The following is an 18,442-nucleotide window of genomic DNA, read 5'->3' as shown; positions in this document are numbered from 1 at the left end:
AGGTCACTCGCCGATTGCACAACGTAAAGCCACACGTAACAAAAGATGCAGGTGGAGTGAAGGGAGGAGAGGCGCCCGGGGGAGGGGGGGGGGTTCATACGGGGGCGGGGAGGGGGAGAGAAAATGTGCTGGGCCCGGAGGAGGAGAGTGCAGCGAGTCGAGCTCCACCCGGGGAGGTGGGGAGGATGCAGCGTCAGGTTGCCCCAGCCCATTCCACATTTCTGCGGCGGCGAAATGACCTGCATGTTGGGCACGAATCCATTCTTGATCCTCCAACAGTTCTTGTGAATCTTATCCAGGTAACCGAGTTCGTCGTTGTAGCTGCGACTCATCGCGACAATTGCCCCGATACCAAATGACTACACGCAGGCGGCGACCCCTCCACTACCGGTCCCGCGGCAGCTCAAAACAGCCGGACGACCAACCAACGCGTTTCTGTTTTCAAAATGCCAACTCGGGCCAGAACTTCGGTGTTTGAATCTCATAACATTCACGGGACACGCATCAACATTATACTCACAGGAGCACATTTTGAAGCTAAAACTATTTTAGATAGCCAGTTAAATGATCTAGAGCAGGGGTGTCAAAACTCAAATTCACAGAGGGCCAAAATTAAAAACTTGGACTAAGTCGAGGGCCGAACTAAATATTTATTGAAAATTTTCAACAACATCTGCATGTTTTCTCTTCTTTCAACATATGTAATGTTGAACTTTTTCTTATTAAAATAAATGTTTAATAATAGTTTTGGGATAAACTCTTTCGTTGTCATTGGCCCATTTCCTTTGGAGATCTGAAACCGTGCACATGACGAGTCAATGAGGGATGATTAAAGCAGTGGTCTTCACACTTTTTCTTTCCACCCACAGACCACCTTAAGCAATCCCTTACTAATCACAGAGCACCAATGGCACAGGGACGCGAGTGGAAAGAAAAAGGTTGAGAACTGTTGTATTGTGGTAACTCCACATCTGATTAGGTTAATTGTTAGGCAAGTGGTCAGAGAAGGACCCCCCCCCCCACCCCAAGAAAGGCTTAAATCACAGGAACAAAATAAGCTTCCGTCTCACTGCTCCCAATCTTACACACAGTCCTGATGTGGAATGTGGGGTCGCAGCTCCACGTTCACCCGAGTTCAGGTGCTGTCTGTGTGGAGTTTGTACGCTCTCCCCTTGTCTTGGACCAACAGGTCGGTCGCCTGACGAAGGCACCCGAACCCCCCGTTGAAACGCCGGCGTCCGGGGTGGTGGAGGAATTGGATGAGAAGAGCGCGTTGCTCCCACCCCCCTCCCATGGTTGGAGAGGGATTAAACTGCGATCTCACGGCGCCGGGCTCGTCTCCAATAAAAGGAGCGGGAGGCAGGGTCCGCCGCGCACGGAGCGAGGGGGTAGGCATCGCCAACGAGACATTCGGTCCGGCGTCGCCACTGAAGCGCAGACCCAGGGAGGATCGTCCCCAACTCCAGCCGCGTCTGTGTGTCTGGGAGCCGGGTGGGCTGAGTGCGGCGCTCCGATCCCCGGGATTCGGGACTCTGAGATCCCTCCACACCTCCGGCGTCTTCATTCTCACCTTTAGTGTGCATGCGCTATACTGGCGCGGCGGCCAGCAGGCCAACTGTAATATATATTTAATATGATCTTGTGGGCCAAATATAATTATATCGCGGGCCAGAGTTTGACATGTGCGATCTAAATGATCAGGCACTTGAGGGTTATATCTTGAAGGGTCACCTCCTGCTCCCACTTTTTATTTGTTCTTTCCTGGACAGACCTCAAAAATTTTATCCATCTCCAATGTCAACCTTCAGCCTCTATGCCAAAGTAAATAGCAAAATTATTTAATCTTTCCTCATTGTTGCCACATTCCTTTCTTGTCAATATCCCTGTATGTTTCTTGTGTTTTTCTCAGTATATTTCCTCAATATTTTTTGAAGGCAAAGACATCAAAGGAGAAAACTGAGATCAACCCTAATCCTACTAAATCGACCAACCGGTTCGACCAGAGTGTAAAATGCGGATTTTTAAAAAACACATGTTTACTAAAGGTAAAACACAGGATTCTGTTAAGTGAGATTTAAAAAAAACACAAATGCTGGAGAAACTCAGCAGGTCATTTCGAGCTTAAGCCCGAAACGTTGGTGATGTATCTTTCCCCTTGGCTTCATAAAGGCACAGTTTGACCTGCTGAGTTTCTCCAGCATTTCTGGGTTTTTTTTAAACACATGGTTACTAAATGTCTCTAAGACTTTCTGCTTCTCACCTAACACTCAGATCGCTATGGATTGCTTACTGGAGAACACAGAATCGTTTTTTGTTTGTTTTCAGAACCTGCGTACGAAAATATTAATTACTGATTCGAAAGTGTTCGCAAAATATTGTAGGTGTTGTAGTAAGGAGGGATAAATAGGACTTTTTTAAAAAGTGGTTCTAATGTATACCAGTAACATGTGAAGGTTTCCCAAATAATAAACAACAGAATTGAAAAAAATCTGCAATGTATTAGAGTTCGAGAACTCCATATGGAATAAGTAAAACGCAGTGCCTGAGAAACTCATCAGGTCAGAGGATGGAGCAAAGATAAAGATACATCACCAACGTTGAGCCCGAAAAGTTGATGATTATCTTTACCTTTGAAGTTTGACCTGCTAAGTTTCTCTAGCACTGTGCTTTTACTTCAACCACGGTGTCTGCAGACTTTCGTGTTTTACTTCTATATGAAAGAAAAGTTTTCAGAACCAAGTGATGCCTTTATTAATAATGGCGGAATCAAATCGTCACAGCTCGGAGTGCCAGGAAGATGTGGACTGGCGCAGTCGGTGACTGACACCCTCCCGGTCTGAAGGCGGGGCTGTGGCGAGGCTGATGTCTCGGAGTAACAATCAGCATAGTGACCGCTGATAGCTCGTGTCAAAGCCAAACCGGGGGACAAGTGGGGGGGAGTGGGAAGGAGGAGGAGGGAGAGGGCAAGAGTCGGCCTGTGTGCGGTGAGTTGGGGGAGTTTCCCGACAGCTGTGGGTCCTGGCAGTTAGGAGCGGGTGCTAGGCCGCAATTCACGCCAGCTCCGGCCCGTCAGTCCGGGGTGGGGTGGGTGAAGGTTAGGGGGAGGGGGGGAGGTTGGGGGAGAGGGGAGGTTGGGGGAGAGGGGAGGTTGGGGGAGAGGGGAGGTTGGGGGAGAGGGGAGGTTAGGGGGAGGGGGAGGGGGGGGAGGTTAGGGGGAGGGGGGGGTGAGGTTGGGGGAGGGGGGGGTGAGGGGGGAGGTGGGGGAGGCTAGTTGAAATGTCCTGAGCGTCTGCGGCTGCAGTGGGGAAAGCAAACCGGGTCGTGGGGTAACTTCGTGTCGGGAAGGTGGGGGGGGGGGGGGGGGGTGCGTTCTGTTCGCAGAAGCCAAAGCCCCGCATAGTTTTGCATTTAGAGCCTGCCTCTTCGCAGTGCTTTTCAGACATTTAATATTGCAATTTTCTCCCGAGTGTGTTTATTTATTACTCATGCAACTGGAGAAGCATTTTCTTAATCTTTCCCAGAGCTCTGCAATGAAGCCAGTCGATGTTCCTTGTTCCTGCTTAACTTGCTGCGATGCCAAATTGATCGCTGGTCAAAATCCCCGAGTCGCACTTGGAGGATGTTCCAAATATCTTTGCAGCTTTTCCCGAGCCTTTTGAGACTGGGGTCTTATCAGATATTAAAGTTGTCTCGGTGCGCCACAGGAAGAGCTGCTGACCTAAGTGCCCATATTCCAGCCACTCGCTGGCCTTTCTACCTGACACCACTCTGAAGTGTGGTGGAATATTACCCACTTGCCTCGGGGAGTGCGGCTTGGACAGCCCAGTTCGGGAACAGCCAGCACCGTGGGAGTACCTTCCCTAGAAGAATTACAGTGGTTCAAGAAGGTGGCTCCCTGTCACCTTCTCAAGGGCATGAAATGCGAGCCTTGCCAGTGATGCCCAGTCCTGAAAATACATTTTAAAAATGAGGAATTAAGAGTTTTCATCTTCCTGAGGGCATCAATGTTCAGTACCACAGAACCTGCAGCTGTGGATCAGTTCCTGAAGCCAATTGTACTTGTGCTATCATAATTATCTTTACAAATTTGTGAGGAAGGGGGTTATTCTTGGATATATTTACTGGAGATCATGGATCTGTCTATTGTTCTTGCTGGCCAGAAAATAAGTTGCTTGGTATTGCATGGGAATTAAGTGTATGATCCCCCTCAAAGCCACAGTGACTCACCATAAATGCCACAGAACTAATGAACACAAGTCGCTTAAATTTGAGGTGCAGTGGTACAATGCAATTTTGGATGGAATTAATTTTACTCTTCCCTTTCCATCTCTACTCCTCCAACAGCACGTAACACCTTTATGTTGAATCAGCAAAAATGAAACTGCGAGTGCGTATACAAAGACAGAGAGGCTGGGTGGAGTTGGAACAGAATGAGCCTACTCTCGGTGACCTGCGCAGTCAGATTGCCAACTCTTTTCTACCATCATTAGGATACAAGTAAGTTGTACTGAGTTAAGACATGGATTCTGTTATCAATTATTAGTTGCTCATACAGACTGCAACTTGAACTTATTAATGTCTTTATTTTTACATTGTCAAGCTTATTTTTGATCATTTTATTGCACAGACTTGTATTTCTTGACCTGTAACTTTAATAGTTTATGCTATGTCGCAGAATAGTTTTATAGAAACTAACTGGCATGACATTCCATGAAAATAATACAGATAATGTATTCAGTCATTCTAAACTTTTTAGTTATGCCTCCTTAGGACTTTGCTCAGTTTATGGGCCCCCTTCCCTGTGAAGCAGTCAAGTTTAGTTGGTGTCTTTCATGTTTCTCTCCTCCCAACAAGAAAAACCAAAAGAATTAATGATTTCAGTCCTTGGCCCTAAGTGGGGAACAGGTGGCTGATATAATCGCAATCACTTGCAAGTCCAGCTCCCCTCTACTTCTAGCATGGTGGACTAATGAACAGTTGTTCTATGGGAAAAATAAATCACATATAACAAAGAACAAATATGACACTTTTATAAAGGTCTGGCAGCAATACCTAGACCATATAGGGGCCCAGATACAGTAATAAAAAGGGGGGGGGAAAAAGGGTTATAAAAGTAACTATTATACATACAAAAACGTAGTTTCCCAAACTGTACTCTATATTTAAAATATATGTAAGTTCTGATGGTGAATGGATCTGTATGTATTGTGGGGAGGGGGAGAGGAGGAAGGGACTTTTTTGTTTTTGTTTGTTGTGTTTGTAAGAAAAAAGTTCAATATATTGCATATTTAAAAAGTTACTATGTATATTTTTGAAAAAAATTTTAAAAAGAGAATGGCTTATAAATGATCTTTTTGCCATTTTAATAGAATGTTGCCATTTGTGAGAGTCCTGGATAGATTGAGATCTTTAACTGCAAGATTCATAGCAAAGCACTATTGTCAGATTTCTTTGTGTAGTGGGAATTACCCACATCCACTGTACCTTTGCATGTGGAAGGAACAATAGATAAAGTCTTCATTGCTAAGAGTTTTCATGGGATTCCTTTTACAGTCACAAAAGGAGATGCTGTTGAGATCAGCCAGCATTTGCCAGGAATGATCTTGAGTCTAGCAAGATAAAAGTGGTCAATGAAAGATGCAATTTTTTAAACTGTTAAGTCATTGAAAATGTTGGTGTTCAGAAGGATTTGTACACAAATCACTGAAGGTTAGTTTTCAAGTACAACAATCAAATAGGAAGGAATGCAAATATGTTGGTCTGTATTGCAGGAGGATTTGAGTACTGGAAAACCCTTGCTCCAATTATATGGAACCCTGATGTGACTGCATCTGGTACATTATGTACAGATTTGGTCTCCCTACCTGAGGACTGATACACTTAACATAGACTGCAGTGAAGGTTTACCAGATTGATTCCTGCTGTGGGCTTATGGTCTTGCTTTAAGAGGCTTACTTATACAGACTGGGCCTTTGCTACCTGGAGTTTGAAAAATTAGGAATGCAGAATTGAAGTTTTCCCTGGTTGCCTGAGTAGTCAGCTATTCAAAGCAGAAATAAGAAATTTCTTCTCCCTGAAGTTAGTAAATCTTTGGAATTTTCTGCATAAGATGGTTGTGTAAATTTAAGACTGGGCTGGATTAAGAGAGACAAATGAAATGGGGTTGATGTAGGAGAGTGAGACTGATGGAGATGATCTGATCAAATGGCAGTGCTCATTCTTTTATTTAAGCAGTGTTATTTTTCAGGTCAGTAAAGTTGAAAATCATACCAGAAATGGACTTTGCATAGAGTGGCCATTCCAAAGGAGGACATGGTCAAAGGTTACCATATTATCATATACAGTGGAACCCTGCTATAATGCGATAGTTTGGGTCCAAAAAAATTGTGAAAAAAGCAGGGTTGTGCTAAATTGAAATTTCAATAAATGGTTGTAGTTACAGTTGAAATTAAAACAAATTAATTTTTAGTAAACACACCGGCCTCTCTCCCAGCAGCAGCCCGAGATCCCGGCTCCCAGTGGCAGCCTGATGCCCAAGTCCACTGACTCATTGTTATATCTGGATTCGCATTAAATCGGGGTTCTATTGTGTGTATATATGTGTATATATATGTATATGTATATATGTGTATATATATGTATATATATATATGTATATATATATATGTGTGTGTGTATATATGTATATATATATGTGTGTGTGTATATATGTATATATATATGTATATATGTATATATGTGTATATATATGTATATATATATGTGTGTGTGTATATGTGTATATATATGTATATATATGTGTATATATATGTATATATATATGTATATATATATGTATATATATATGTATATATATATGTGTGTATATATGTGTGTATATATGTATGTGTATATATGTATGTATATATATATGTATATGTATATATGTATATGTATATATATACACAGTTTGTTTGCATTTGTTGTTTATGCAGTACCATTTCAATCTTTAAAAAATTATTTTTAAAACATGCTGTGTGTGTGCATGCGTGTGTTTTTTGTGTGTGTGTGTATTTATTTTTTTGGTTGGCCGCCCTAATTTTGGGCCTTGCTCTTGTCATCTGGGGAAAGATTGATGGTTTACTGCAGTAACAAAGTTTATCGGAGAAACTAAATCTCAGACCAAAATTACTGACAGATGTTAAGTCACCAGAGAAGTGTCCACAATTGCTCTGTGTCTGTTACGTAATGCCTTTTTGTTTTAATTGTGCAAGGGAATTTCTAGTCTTGGGTCTTCAGAGGCCTTGCTTGAATAATAACCACTGCATTCATCAGAGCATCCTACAGCTCTCCAATTTGTTAAATCTTTCAAGTCATTCTGTGATGACATATTTCATATAACGGTTGGCACCACTAGTATTCTACCAGAACTGTTCTCTGAAATAGGGATTGAACCTATAATGCCCTGGTATTAGAGAAGCAATAAATACATAATTATGAATGAAAAACACAATTTATGTTCTTGGAAGAAATTCTGGAGGCCCGAGACAGTGATTATTGAGGTAAATGAACCTATGAAATTATTAACTTGAATAATAGCAGCAGTTAAGTATGACAGAAGAGTCAGCTGGGGATGTAGAAGGAAATGTACTTTCTGAAGGGGACAATTTATTTGTCATGGGAAAAAAACCCAAAATGACATAAAGCAACAGTGGCATGAGGAATGAAGTTAACTGGATTAGAAGTGTTTCAAAGTTATAAAATAATAGTGGTAAAAGCATTGGTTCAGATCTGGTTGAGGGAATTGTCCATCATAGAAAAGGGAAACTTTACTTGAGAAAGCGACAATTCAATTCTTGATTTGAAAGAGACACGAAGGAGTTGGATAAAACTAAATCTAAAGAAGTATCCCAGTGGGTTGGGAGAAATTAAAAACTTGGAAGTGTATTAGTAGATATGGAATAATTAGCAGACATTTCCTTGGATGGCGTATTCAAATAAGTTAAAAACTAAATAATTGCATGTTTTTGAACATCTGTTTTTCACTTGTAGATTTATTGTTGGAATGTTAGTAATGTAATAGCTGACACAATTACAAGTAGTAGTTAATTTATTAAAAATTAACTTGCAAAGTTTACAGTTTTTACTTAAATAGAAATTTGTTAACTTTCATTGATATTGTGTCATATTCTGCAATTTTAAAAAAAATAACTTTTTACTTTTAATGTGATTGAGAAACGTGTAAAGTAGAAGTGAGTTGATGGGGATAGTGGCGTTTGGTCTATCATGTCATGTGCCAGGCTCTACATTATTAGCTTTTACTTGGCGTTTGTTTCCGTATGTGAGGTGGATTTGGAGAGGAGGGTAATGGTGCAGAGGGATTTTTTTTCTTCATTTCAACAGGGAATTGCAGCAACACTCTGTACTTTCATTTTATTCACTTTGCAAATTTTAATTTGTAAATATTTCTGCTCTTATTTTACAGTTCTGATACTGATTTTAAAATCAGTTTAAATGGGAAAGATGTGATGACTGATGACCAGCAAAGTATGAAGTCCATTGGAATAGTCTCTGGAGATTTGATCTGCTTAATAGTACCAGATTCTCTAGCTGCCTCTGTCTCTGCTTCTTCAACTGAATTGAATGTTGGGGAGCAACCATCATGCTCCCATACTGCCTGGAATCAGACTCTGGAGAATAGTGTGGGTGGACTTGAGACCAGTCACAAAGAATACTCCCCCACAGTTCAACATTCTGAAGAAAACCTCCTGATTTCATCGTCTGATGACCTGTCTATGACATTTGAGGAAGCAAAATATCCACACGAGCCAATGTTGTGCAGTGAAGCAATTGATGGACAGGTGCCACACTCGTTAGAAACACTTTATCACTCAGCTCAATGCACTGACCCAAAAGATGCTCTGATTGTGGTACTTCATCTCCTCATGCTTGAAGCAGGGTATATTCCACAGGTAAACAATTTTAAGAGTGATTTAATATGTGATTGCGTAATGTATAATAATGCTCATTCATTGCTTCAAGTGTTACATTTATGGAGATGTTGAACAGATAAAAATAAATTTGGTTCTAAATCAGTAGGATCACAATTAATCCTAATATCTACTACCTTGTTTTGAACACAGATTAGTAGAAGACCTTCAAAAGAAATTAGTCATTTATCTAGCTATCTGTGATTTTGCCATATATAAATTGGCTGCATTCTTTCTATCCATATTCTCTAATGACACAGGAGGCCATTCCACCAAAACAAATTTTTAAAAAATATTTTATTTATGGTTTTCCAAACTTAAACTCAGTTATCAACATTTTCAATGTTAATGTTGACAATATCAGCATTGACTACAATTTACAATTATCAGTTTTATACAAAGATTTCTGCAGAGTTCAAATTTTTTTACATTCCCCTCCCTCCCTCCCTCCCCCCACACCCCCAACATTTAACACTTAACTAACCACAGTTACCCACAACATTCAAGACACTTACAACAAAGGTATAAGACATATATCATGACTCTATGGCCTGTGCTCAGACTGTTTACTTCACGAGTTTTCCTGGTTGGGATGGGATGGACTGGGAAGGTAGGGCAGTGAGGTGCGATGGTCCACACTATAATTGGATATACTTTTTTCTTAAGTTTTAAGTAATTTTCTCTGGGGATCTCAGCTTTGCATTTCTTTGTTCCAGCGAGTAATGCTCAGGCAGAATTCGGATTTCCAGGTAACCGCTATGCACTTCCTGGCCAATGCCAATGCGATCATTACAAAGCGGATTTGAAATTTGGACAGATTCATTATCGGGCTTATGCCCATTTTTTCCCCAACAGGAACAACTCAGGGTCCTGCAAGAATTCTTTACCTCTAATTTCATTCTAGGACTTGGCCCACTTCTACCCAGAAGAGTCTCACCTTGGTACATATCCAGGTTGCGTGCACAAAAGTTCCTGTCTCAACGCCACATCTAAAGCATTTATCTGGCAATTCTGGTTTAGATCTGTTCATATTTTTTTTGCAGCATCAGGTACAGTTGGTGTAGAAAGTTGTATTGTACCAGCCTGTAATACACATTAATGATTATAGTCATGCTGGTTCGACACAAGTTGCTTGCTTGGAGCAAGAAATACATTGCCGAGATAAACTTCCATGTGTTCCCTCTTCGAATCATTGCCTCTTATATCACTGCACACTGGTGGGGCCATAGTTGGACCTAATTTATCCTGCAGAAAAGATCTTATCTGAAGATGACAGTGGAACATCTTATTTGATAAATCATACTTATGTCTGAGTTGTTCAAACGACATTAGCTGCCCCCGCTCGTAACAGTCCTCTACGCACCTGATGCCATGTGTCCAGGATCTTGTTACGTACTATCAATGGTATTAATCTATTTGGAGTCGGGTGTTTCTGGGGACAGGCATTTGTAATTCACCCAGACTATAATCCCAGGTCAATTTTTCCATAGAGACCCTGGCTACCTTTCCATTCCATAGAAATGTTCTCCAAAACAACTTTCAAAGTATTCACATCTGTTCCATTTTTTTTCTGACATCCTTTGATTCTCATGTTACCCACCTCCAGTAGATACAGTTTACTGAAGCTAATTTACCTACCAACATATCTTGGGTGGTGGGAGGAAACAAGAGCACCCATTTCAAACCCCTGTGGTCACAGCTGGAATGTGCAAACTCCGTAAGTAAAGCACCAAAGTTCTGTAATGAACCCCACTCAGTGAAGCTATGTGGCAGCAGCTCTAAATGCCATGCTGCTCTGCCACCTTGTAGTTAGAGGAAAGTAGAGGAGTGAGATTTAGGTACCAGAAAGGACATAAAGTAATTTTTTAGTAGGGTACAGGGACCGACACTAGTGTCGTAGAACAGAGAGACCTTAAGGTTACAGTGAGTTATCGTGCTAAATCATACAGTGTCTAAAAGTGTTATGGAAATAAAACATTGGCTAATTCCTTTTTGAATATGATTACCAGTATAAAACTTGAAGGGAGATCATCGACAGGGCTGGAGGTTGAGATTAATTTGTTAGATCTCCAAAAAGCCAGTAAAGACGTGATTGAATACCTTCCTTTCTGCGATGTATTATTCTGTGATTCAACTATTTAATACAACTATTTACACCTTACATTTGATTTGGATGGGAATTAATGGAAATTGCTACTTTTTGCCATGACCATTAGTAATAGTAGCTACTACTCCATAATGTTTATGTCACAACCGACTCAATAATTTTCACCTTATTACTTTTGTTTATCATCTATTTCAATTATCTGGATGATAATGTAAATTGAATCAGCAAGTTTGTAGATGACATAAAGAGTGGGGACATAGTGGACGGCGAGGAAGGCTTTCAATGCTTGCAGAGGGATCTAGACCAGCTGGAAAAATGGGCTTCAAAAAATGGCAGATGTAAGTTAATGCAGATGTAAGTTAATGAGATGTTGCATTCTGGAAGGACAAACCAAGGTAGGACATGGTAAACAGTAGAGAACTGAGGAGTGTGGTAGAAGAGGGATATGGGAGTACAGATATATAATTCCCAGAAAGTGACATCACAGGTGGATAAAGCCTAAAGAGAGCTTTTGGCATATTGGCCTTCACAAATCAAAAAGTATTGAGTAAAGCATTTGGGATGTTATGGTAAATAAGACATTAGTGAGACCAAATTTGGAGTATTGCATGCAGTTTTGGTCACCGAACTACAGAAAATGTATCAATAAAATTGAAAGATTGCAGAGAAGATTTACTAGGATGTTGCCGGGGCTTGAGGAACTGAGTTACAGGGAAAGGTTAAATAGGTTAGGACTTTATTCCCTGGAACATGAGGGGAGATTTGATAGAAGTATACAAAATTATGATGGTTATAAATAGAATAAATGTAAATAGGCTTTCCCCACTGAAGGTAGACAAAATACAAACCAGAGGAGATGGGTTAAGAGTGAAATGGGAATAATAGGGGGAACTTCTTCACACAGAGAGCAGTGTAGGTGTGGAGTGAGCTATCAGCTGAAGTAGTGAATGTGGGCAAAAGTTTGGATGAGAGGGGCATGGAGGGATATGTACTATGTACAGGTCAGTGGGACTGGGCAGAATAGTTTGGCACAGACTAGAAGGGTTGATGAGCCTGTTTCTGTGCTTTAATGTTCTATGGTTCTATCCTTATAAAATTAGCTTGTTCAGAGTTAATGGGGAAATTAAAGTGGAAGATAATCTAATAACCGAAATACAGGATTTTCATAGTGCTTCTTCAGGTGGGTTTTGTAGAATAAATGGAGGTGTCAAACAGAAGCATCCCCTATCTCACTCATGAACATCTCCCACTTTTATTGAACATTTAATCCAGCCTCTTTACTGCTGAAACCTATGCTGGAGATGAAAATAACTTGAAAAACTCAAAACTTTGTATTTTCCCAGGATCCTGGTCAGAAGGTTGCCCAAATGCCTGAGAAATGGAAGAACAGAGGTCTTTATAGATTGCAGTACAATCATTCCTTGTGTGAAGATGGGTCTGCTACACTCAGCTGCATCCCCATGGGAAATCTGGTTGTAGTCAATGGTATTTTATAGTGGCTTCACACGAAGAGTTTGTTGCTTATTTGTCAAATATTCTGTTGTTTTATCTTGCATGATTTTTCTCTATGTTGTGATAGCTGTTAAGTGACACATCTAATTCCTGATTTTTAAAAAAGTTTTTTTTAGCCATACAGCAGTAACAGGTCATTTTGGTGCATGACTCTGTGTAGTCCAATTTGCACCCCTGTTACATTTTGAATGGTGGGAGGAAGTCCACGCAGACGTGGGGAGAATGTACAAGCTCCTTACAGACAGTATGGGATTCAAACCCTGGTCCCGATCACTGGTCTGTAACGGCATTACTCTAACCACCAAGCCAACCATGGTGCCCCATGGTTTTAATCTTTGATCGAAACAAATAGTCCTCTTCATTTATTTTAAATTGGCTTCCTTTTGCTCCCTTGCTTATAATCAAATGATCTGTTTCAGAACTTTTATTTCGGGGAGAAAAAATGGTTTGTTTCTGGAAGAAATTCACATTGTACTTTTCACTATACAACGAGATGTGTATGTTATTTAATTCCAAGCATTGGATATGTGTAAAAGGGAAACAGTCATTTTCTTTTAAAAAGAGTATAGTAAATGATTTTTTAAAATGTAAATAGTTTAAAATGTGTAATATGGAACTGAGATTTGGAACTTCTCAAATTTTGGGAGTGTGTGGAGAGAGAAAGTGAACTTGCTCCCCACCATGAGTGAGACTGTATTGAGATACCAACATGGCCATCAGGACCTTTAAATTTATGCAGGATTTATTAACCAATGCTAGAATAGTGCAAACACTTTAAAATATTTTGTTTTCTTGTGAATTAATTAATGTGTACTGATTCCATTTGAATGGTCTTCTTCAGCTACATTGAAGATCAACAAGAATATCAAAAGTGTAAAGAAAGTTCAGTTATCTCCTGCATCGTATGTTCATTATGGTAGACTCGGTAAGCTCTGGTGTAGTTGCACTATTATTTTTATTACTTAGTTATGGAAAATATCAGGAATATATATACATATTGTATGAATTTTACACAAATAAGTTATATTTACATTTGGTGACCGAGAGTTTGAATGGCAGCATAATCAGCCCAACATAGGTTTTGAATTAATATTGTTCACTTACAATTTCTTCTGTCTGTTTGAGGAACTTTGAGTTCTTATCTGATAGATTGAGCTGGCATATGTTGTCTACCCTTTAAATATTCAAATATTAGAAAATTGTATCTTTTTTTTTAAAAAAAAGTAACTACATTAGATGTTAGCAATTGTATAACAGCTTCAAAACCTTTTGATGAGAGAAATTTGGATTGATAGCCAGGTCTTTGTTTTTCTCTCTGAAAGTGAAATTATCCTATTGCATAGATAGCACAGTAGTTTCACTAATTTGAATGCATTAAATGACCATGACCTCTTTCAAAATTAGTGTCAAATTACATTTACAGGTATAATCTCTGATAAACTCAACAATTTTAAGATCTATTTTTACCAGTAATTCCTAATTCTTCCTGTTTTACTTCTTTGCAAGGTGAGAATGCTGCACAAGTGTATAAAGATCTACAGAAACTGTCCTGCATGTTCAAAGATCAGCTCGTGTATCCTCTACTTGCCAGTGCCAGACAAGGTAAAGTCTTGGCCTCGATGCTTCCTTCCAGTACATGTAATGCAATGAGGAGGAGTGAGAGGACCAAGTGGGAATAATTTTTTATTGAAAGTATTGCTTTCCCCTCTAGCGCTAACATTTTCTATTTACTACCTTCAGTCTCTCAAAACTGTAACAAAGCTGAACAAGTCACTTGAGAAATTATTTTATGCCTTGGTTCTTGGAGTTGTGGTTCATCGTTCCTTGAAGGTGGATTCCCATGTTGACAAGGTGGTTAAGAAGGCATTGGTAAGGCCAAGTTTGGAGTATTGTGTTCAGTTCTGGTCTCCAAATTATAGGAAGGATATAGATAAGGTAGAGAGGGTGCAGAGAAGATTTACCAGGATGTTGCCTGGCTTAAAATACCTAGAGTACAGAGAAAGATTGAAGAGGTTAGGACTTTATTCATTGGAACATAGACAGTTTAGAGGGGATTTGAAGGGAATAGATAGACTAGATACAAGTAGACTCTTCCCCCTGAGAGCAGGGGAGGTTGAAACAAGAGGACACAAATTGAGGGTAAATTTTGGGAGAAACATTAGAGGATGCTTCTTCACTCAGAGAGTGGTGGCTGAATGAAATAATCTTCTGGAGGAAATAGTTGAGGCAGAGTCAATTCTTTCATTTAAGAGGAGGCTGGGTATATACATGGATAGGAGGGGGGATCTAGTGGATTTGTTTGAGTGAACTGGCGTGGACTTGAAGGGCCAAAATGGCCTGTTTCCATGCCATAAACTGTTATGTTATATGGTTTGGTTCCAATGGCATGGGATTACCTGGCTTCAAAAACTGATGCTTCCAAATCTGCTTTGACAGGAATCTCTTTTACTTCTAAATCATTAAGGTTCTCAACTACAATATCTTTCAAACATTTCAGGGCTGTAAAGTTTATAGCTGCATTAACTACTGCAATAAAGTTTCTTCTGTTTTTTAAAATTTTATTTATTTTATGCATTAAGTGCTATGATTGTACAACTACCAGCAGTTGCATTTAAAATCTTTTTGAAATTAGAAAACAAATATTAGCTTCTTTGCAAAAGAGTTTTTTTTAAATCACCGAGCTGCAGAAGTAACTATTCCAAAAATTTTAAACCCTTCCAGCTTTGAATCTTCCTGATGTTTTTGGTCTTGTGGTTCTTCCTCTGGAACTCAAATTACGAATTTTCCGTCTCTTGGATGTAATCTCCATCTTGTCCCTCTCAGCGGTTTGCCGAGATCTTCATACAGCAACCAACGACCAATTGCTTTGGCGATTTCTATATTTCAGGGACTTTAGAGGTAAATTAACGTTTTTGCAGTTCAGTGAAAGGAAATAATTAATGGAAGCAGAAAGTTAATAGAAATGTTATTATTGAAGCACAATGGCTGTCATTATTGAATATTTTAGTATGAGACATTCTCAAAAATAATATCCTGAAAGTGGAAATTGCAGTGCATTTCATGGAAAATAATTTAACCTCTTGTTATTAATTCCTGCATAATTCCAAATGTGAAATTTATTTTTAATTGCTGGCCACCATCTATTTAGCAAACCTTGTTTCCACGGTGTTTCATTGGCCTACCTTATAAATTGAAAATTATCTTTTCGAAACAGATTCAAGAACCATCAGTCATGACTGGAAGAAAGTAAGTACATCTTTTAATAAAGCACATTTTATTCTGAAATTACACAAGTCACATCGCAAAATAATAATTGGTTGTTTTAAATGGGAATCAAATGTTTGCTTAAATATATTTTTTATGTTTACTTCACCTGCCCTGGGATAAAAGAGAACAATTAAGTCAAGGGAACATTTAGTCAGCACATGAGACATGTTATTAACTCCAGCACAATGGTCTAATGGATAAGTGAAGATGTCCACTAAGCAACATGCTGGTACCACTTGTTGAAATACCTCTCAACATGACACACCTTTAAAAGGAGAGCAGATTGCAACAGAAAATTTATTGTTATTTGACTAGAGCTCAAAATTGTGATGCTGTTAAGGTGATAATACAAATTCTCAAATGTACATTTTTGCATTAAGGAGGGACTATCACCCACTGCATTCTTGTATGTACCTTGATTTCTTGGCTGAGACAATAAATAATAGGGAGAAAAAATAGATAATGTTGCACTTTATTTAACAAACCTTGTTTGTACAGATATTGTTCTAAATTAAATTTACCATTTATTTTTTAAGCTATACAAGGAAAAGTATGCAATGAAGAAAAAAGCACTGCAAAGATTTCCCTTGTACTTGCCCCCAGCTTTGCCCTTATTTCCGGGTCAGCCCAGCCCCTTCAATCCCTTTCAGTTTGAGCCTCGACAGTTTTATCCACCTGGCATCATTGGAGGAGAATATGATGAGCATCCTCAGCTGCCTTACCAAGGAGATCCTGTTAACCGCTTTTTACCTGGTTCTGGACCAAGATCAGGACCAATGCCAGGGACATTGCCACCATTCAGACCACATTTTGACCCATCAGATTCTATGCCAGGTCAGTTACCTGCAGTGCCTGGATTTCACGTCAGCAGATTTTCAGAAGGAACTTCTGGAGGCAGATCAGCCAACATAAGGCGTGGAATCATTTAAGAACACCATGGAAGCTTTGGGACTTTGCTTATGTGCTCTTAAAGGATGGTTAGTTTCTGCATCCTTAGCTTTTGTCAGTCCATTTTTTTTAAAATTGTGGTTGAATTTGAATGGGTTGATGAACTTGCACAAGGTGTATTTTCTTTTGCCATTCCAAATCTGAGAGGTGAAATGAGGCCAACAGAAAATATGGAAAAAGAATCAGTTTCCCCCATGATTGAATATTTGTACATTTTATTTCAGGAGGAGGGAAATAAAATGTACAAGTTAGAGTATTGCTGCAGTTTTTTCCTGTGTTTGCCACTCTTTATGGATATTCACATGGCAAGGGTAAATGCTTGTCTGAACAGATTGTCACGTAAATCCAATAGGATGAAAGCAACTGCTGCAGAATTAGTACTCTGCAAAGTAACAGTATAAATAATTACTCTCCTGCATTAAGAAATGACCAAATAATGACATCTATATACCACTCTCAAGAAAAATTAAGCTTATTAAAGAAACAGCAATTGTAACATTTACTTCAAAGACCATGGAAATAAATGGATGTAAATATTTTTGGAGTGATTCCTTCTTCAAAGCTTAAGTTGTTGATTGCATTATTTAGTTAAAGCAGAGGTTCAATTGCAATGATTAATCATTCTGAGGATATTACTATTTATTTTGGAATTTTAGACAATTTTTGTACAATTTGCTACTTCTTCAATGAGTTGTCATACATAATTTTTGCATCAGTATTTACACAGAAAGCTGGCATAGTGAATAAGGATGGAAGGGAAACAAATAGAAGTGTCATGGAACATATGGAGTTTAAAGGGTAAAAAGAAAACAACAGATGGTCAATCCAGAGGAAGAACAGAAAGAAGTGGAAGAAGAAGAGAAAGGCAAGACAATGGATGTATCTTTTTTTAAAGAATATATGGAATCAGTGAAAGAATGGCAATTACAAGAATTTAATGAGATAAAAAGAAGAATTAAGAATGCAGAAGAAAAAATGAATAAAATGGAAATGGCCATATCAGAGTTAGGAAAAAGAGTGCAAAATATGGAAGTAGAAGACTTAAAAGAGAAATTAGAAGAATCTAATAAAAAAGCTGTTAGCTCAGAAGATAGATATAATAGAAAACTATAATAGGAGAAATAATATAAAGATAGTGGGCCTTAAGGAAGATGAAGAAGGCAAGAATATGAGAGAATTTATAAAAGATTGGATCCCCAGGGTCCTGGGAAGACCAGAATTACAGGAAGAAATGGAAATAGAGAGGGCACATAGAACTTTAGCCCCGAAACCACAACCGCAGCAAAAACCAAGATCCATTTTAGTAAAATTCTTAAGATATACAACAAGAGAAAATATATTGGAGAAAGCAATGAAGAAAGTAAGAGAGGACAAAAAGCCACTGGAATATAAAGGTCAAAAAAATTTTTTCTATCCAGACATAAGTTTTGAACTCCTGAAGAAGAGGAAGGAGTTCAATACAGCGAAAACGATCTTATGGAAAAAAGGATATAAGTTTATGTTAAGGTACCCAGCGGTACTTAAAATAGTTATTCCAGGGCAACAAAACAGACTATTCTCGGATCCAGAGGAAGCAAGGAAATTTGCAGAACAACTACAAAACAAGCAGAGAGATGAAGACATGTAATAAGAGTAAAAA

The 18,442-nt window shown here is 39.1% G+C and overlaps 2 protein-coding genes across 5 annotated transcripts in view; one reads left to right on the top strand and one right to left on the bottom strand.

The window, feature by feature from the left end:
- rtcb (RNA 2',3'-cyclic phosphate and 5'-OH ligase) overlaps positions 1-400 on the bottom strand; it is a 30,356-nt gene extending 29,956 nt beyond the window's left edge. The window contains exon 1 of the mRNA XM_069903689.1: positions 240-400. Within this exon, the coding sequence (XP_069759790.1) occupies positions 240-332 (93 nt within the window). The 5' untranslated portion in view covers positions 333-400. The remainder of the gene's footprint in view (positions 1-239) is intronic.
- fbxo7 (F-box protein 7) lies at positions 133-17,339 on the top strand. 4 transcript variants are annotated; one of them, XM_069903686.1, is made up of 10 exons: positions 133-299; positions 1,935-2,045; positions 4,345-4,497; positions 8,465-8,951; positions 12,420-12,561; positions 13,430-13,513; positions 14,095-14,190; positions 15,310-15,486; positions 15,803-15,834; positions 16,392-17,339. In XM_069903686.1, exons 3-10 carry the CDS (start codon positions 4,376-4,378, stop codon positions 16,782-16,784), a joined length of 1,533 nt encoding a protein of 510 aa, XP_069759787.1. In that variant the 5' UTR covers positions 133-299; positions 1,935-2,045; positions 4,345-4,375; the 3' UTR covers positions 16,785-17,339. The 4 variants fall into 4 exon arrangements, with proteins under 4 accessions (XP_069759787.1, XP_069759786.1, XP_069759785.1 ...); XM_069903685.1 differs by lacking the exon at positions 1,935-2,045; XM_069903684.1 differs by lacking the exons at positions 133-299; positions 1,935-2,045 and adding an exon at positions 2,882-2,984.
- Positions 17,340-18,442: the final 1,103 nt, after the last annotated feature.

The sequence above is a fragment of the Narcine bancroftii genome, chromosome 11 (assembly GCF_036971445.1).
Source record: "Narcine bancroftii isolate sNarBan1 chromosome 11, sNarBan1.hap1, whole genome shotgun sequence".
Classification (NCBI taxonomy): Eukaryota; Metazoa; Chordata; class Chondrichthyes; order Torpediniformes; family Narcinidae; genus Narcine; species Narcine bancroftii.
Note: the sequence above shows the minus strand (reverse complement) of the source record. Positions and strands in the feature narration are given on the sequence as shown.

What these genes read in the sequence shown, in the direction of transcription:
- fbxo7 (XM_069903685.1), top strand. Translation starts at nt 4,376, where the DNA reads ATGAAACTGCGAGTGCGTATACAAAGACAGAGAGGCTGGGTGGAGTTG. An exon ending in AAATCTGGTTGTAGTCAATG is followed by an intron (nt 12,562 to 13,429) that starts GTATTTTATAGT and finishes GGTCTTCTTCAG; the next exon opens with CTACATTGAAGATCAACAAG. An exon ending in TCAGTCATGACTGGAAGAAA is followed by an intron (nt 15,835 to 16,391) that starts GTAAGTACATCT and finishes TTATTTTTTAAG; the next exon opens with CTATACAAGGAAAAGTATGC.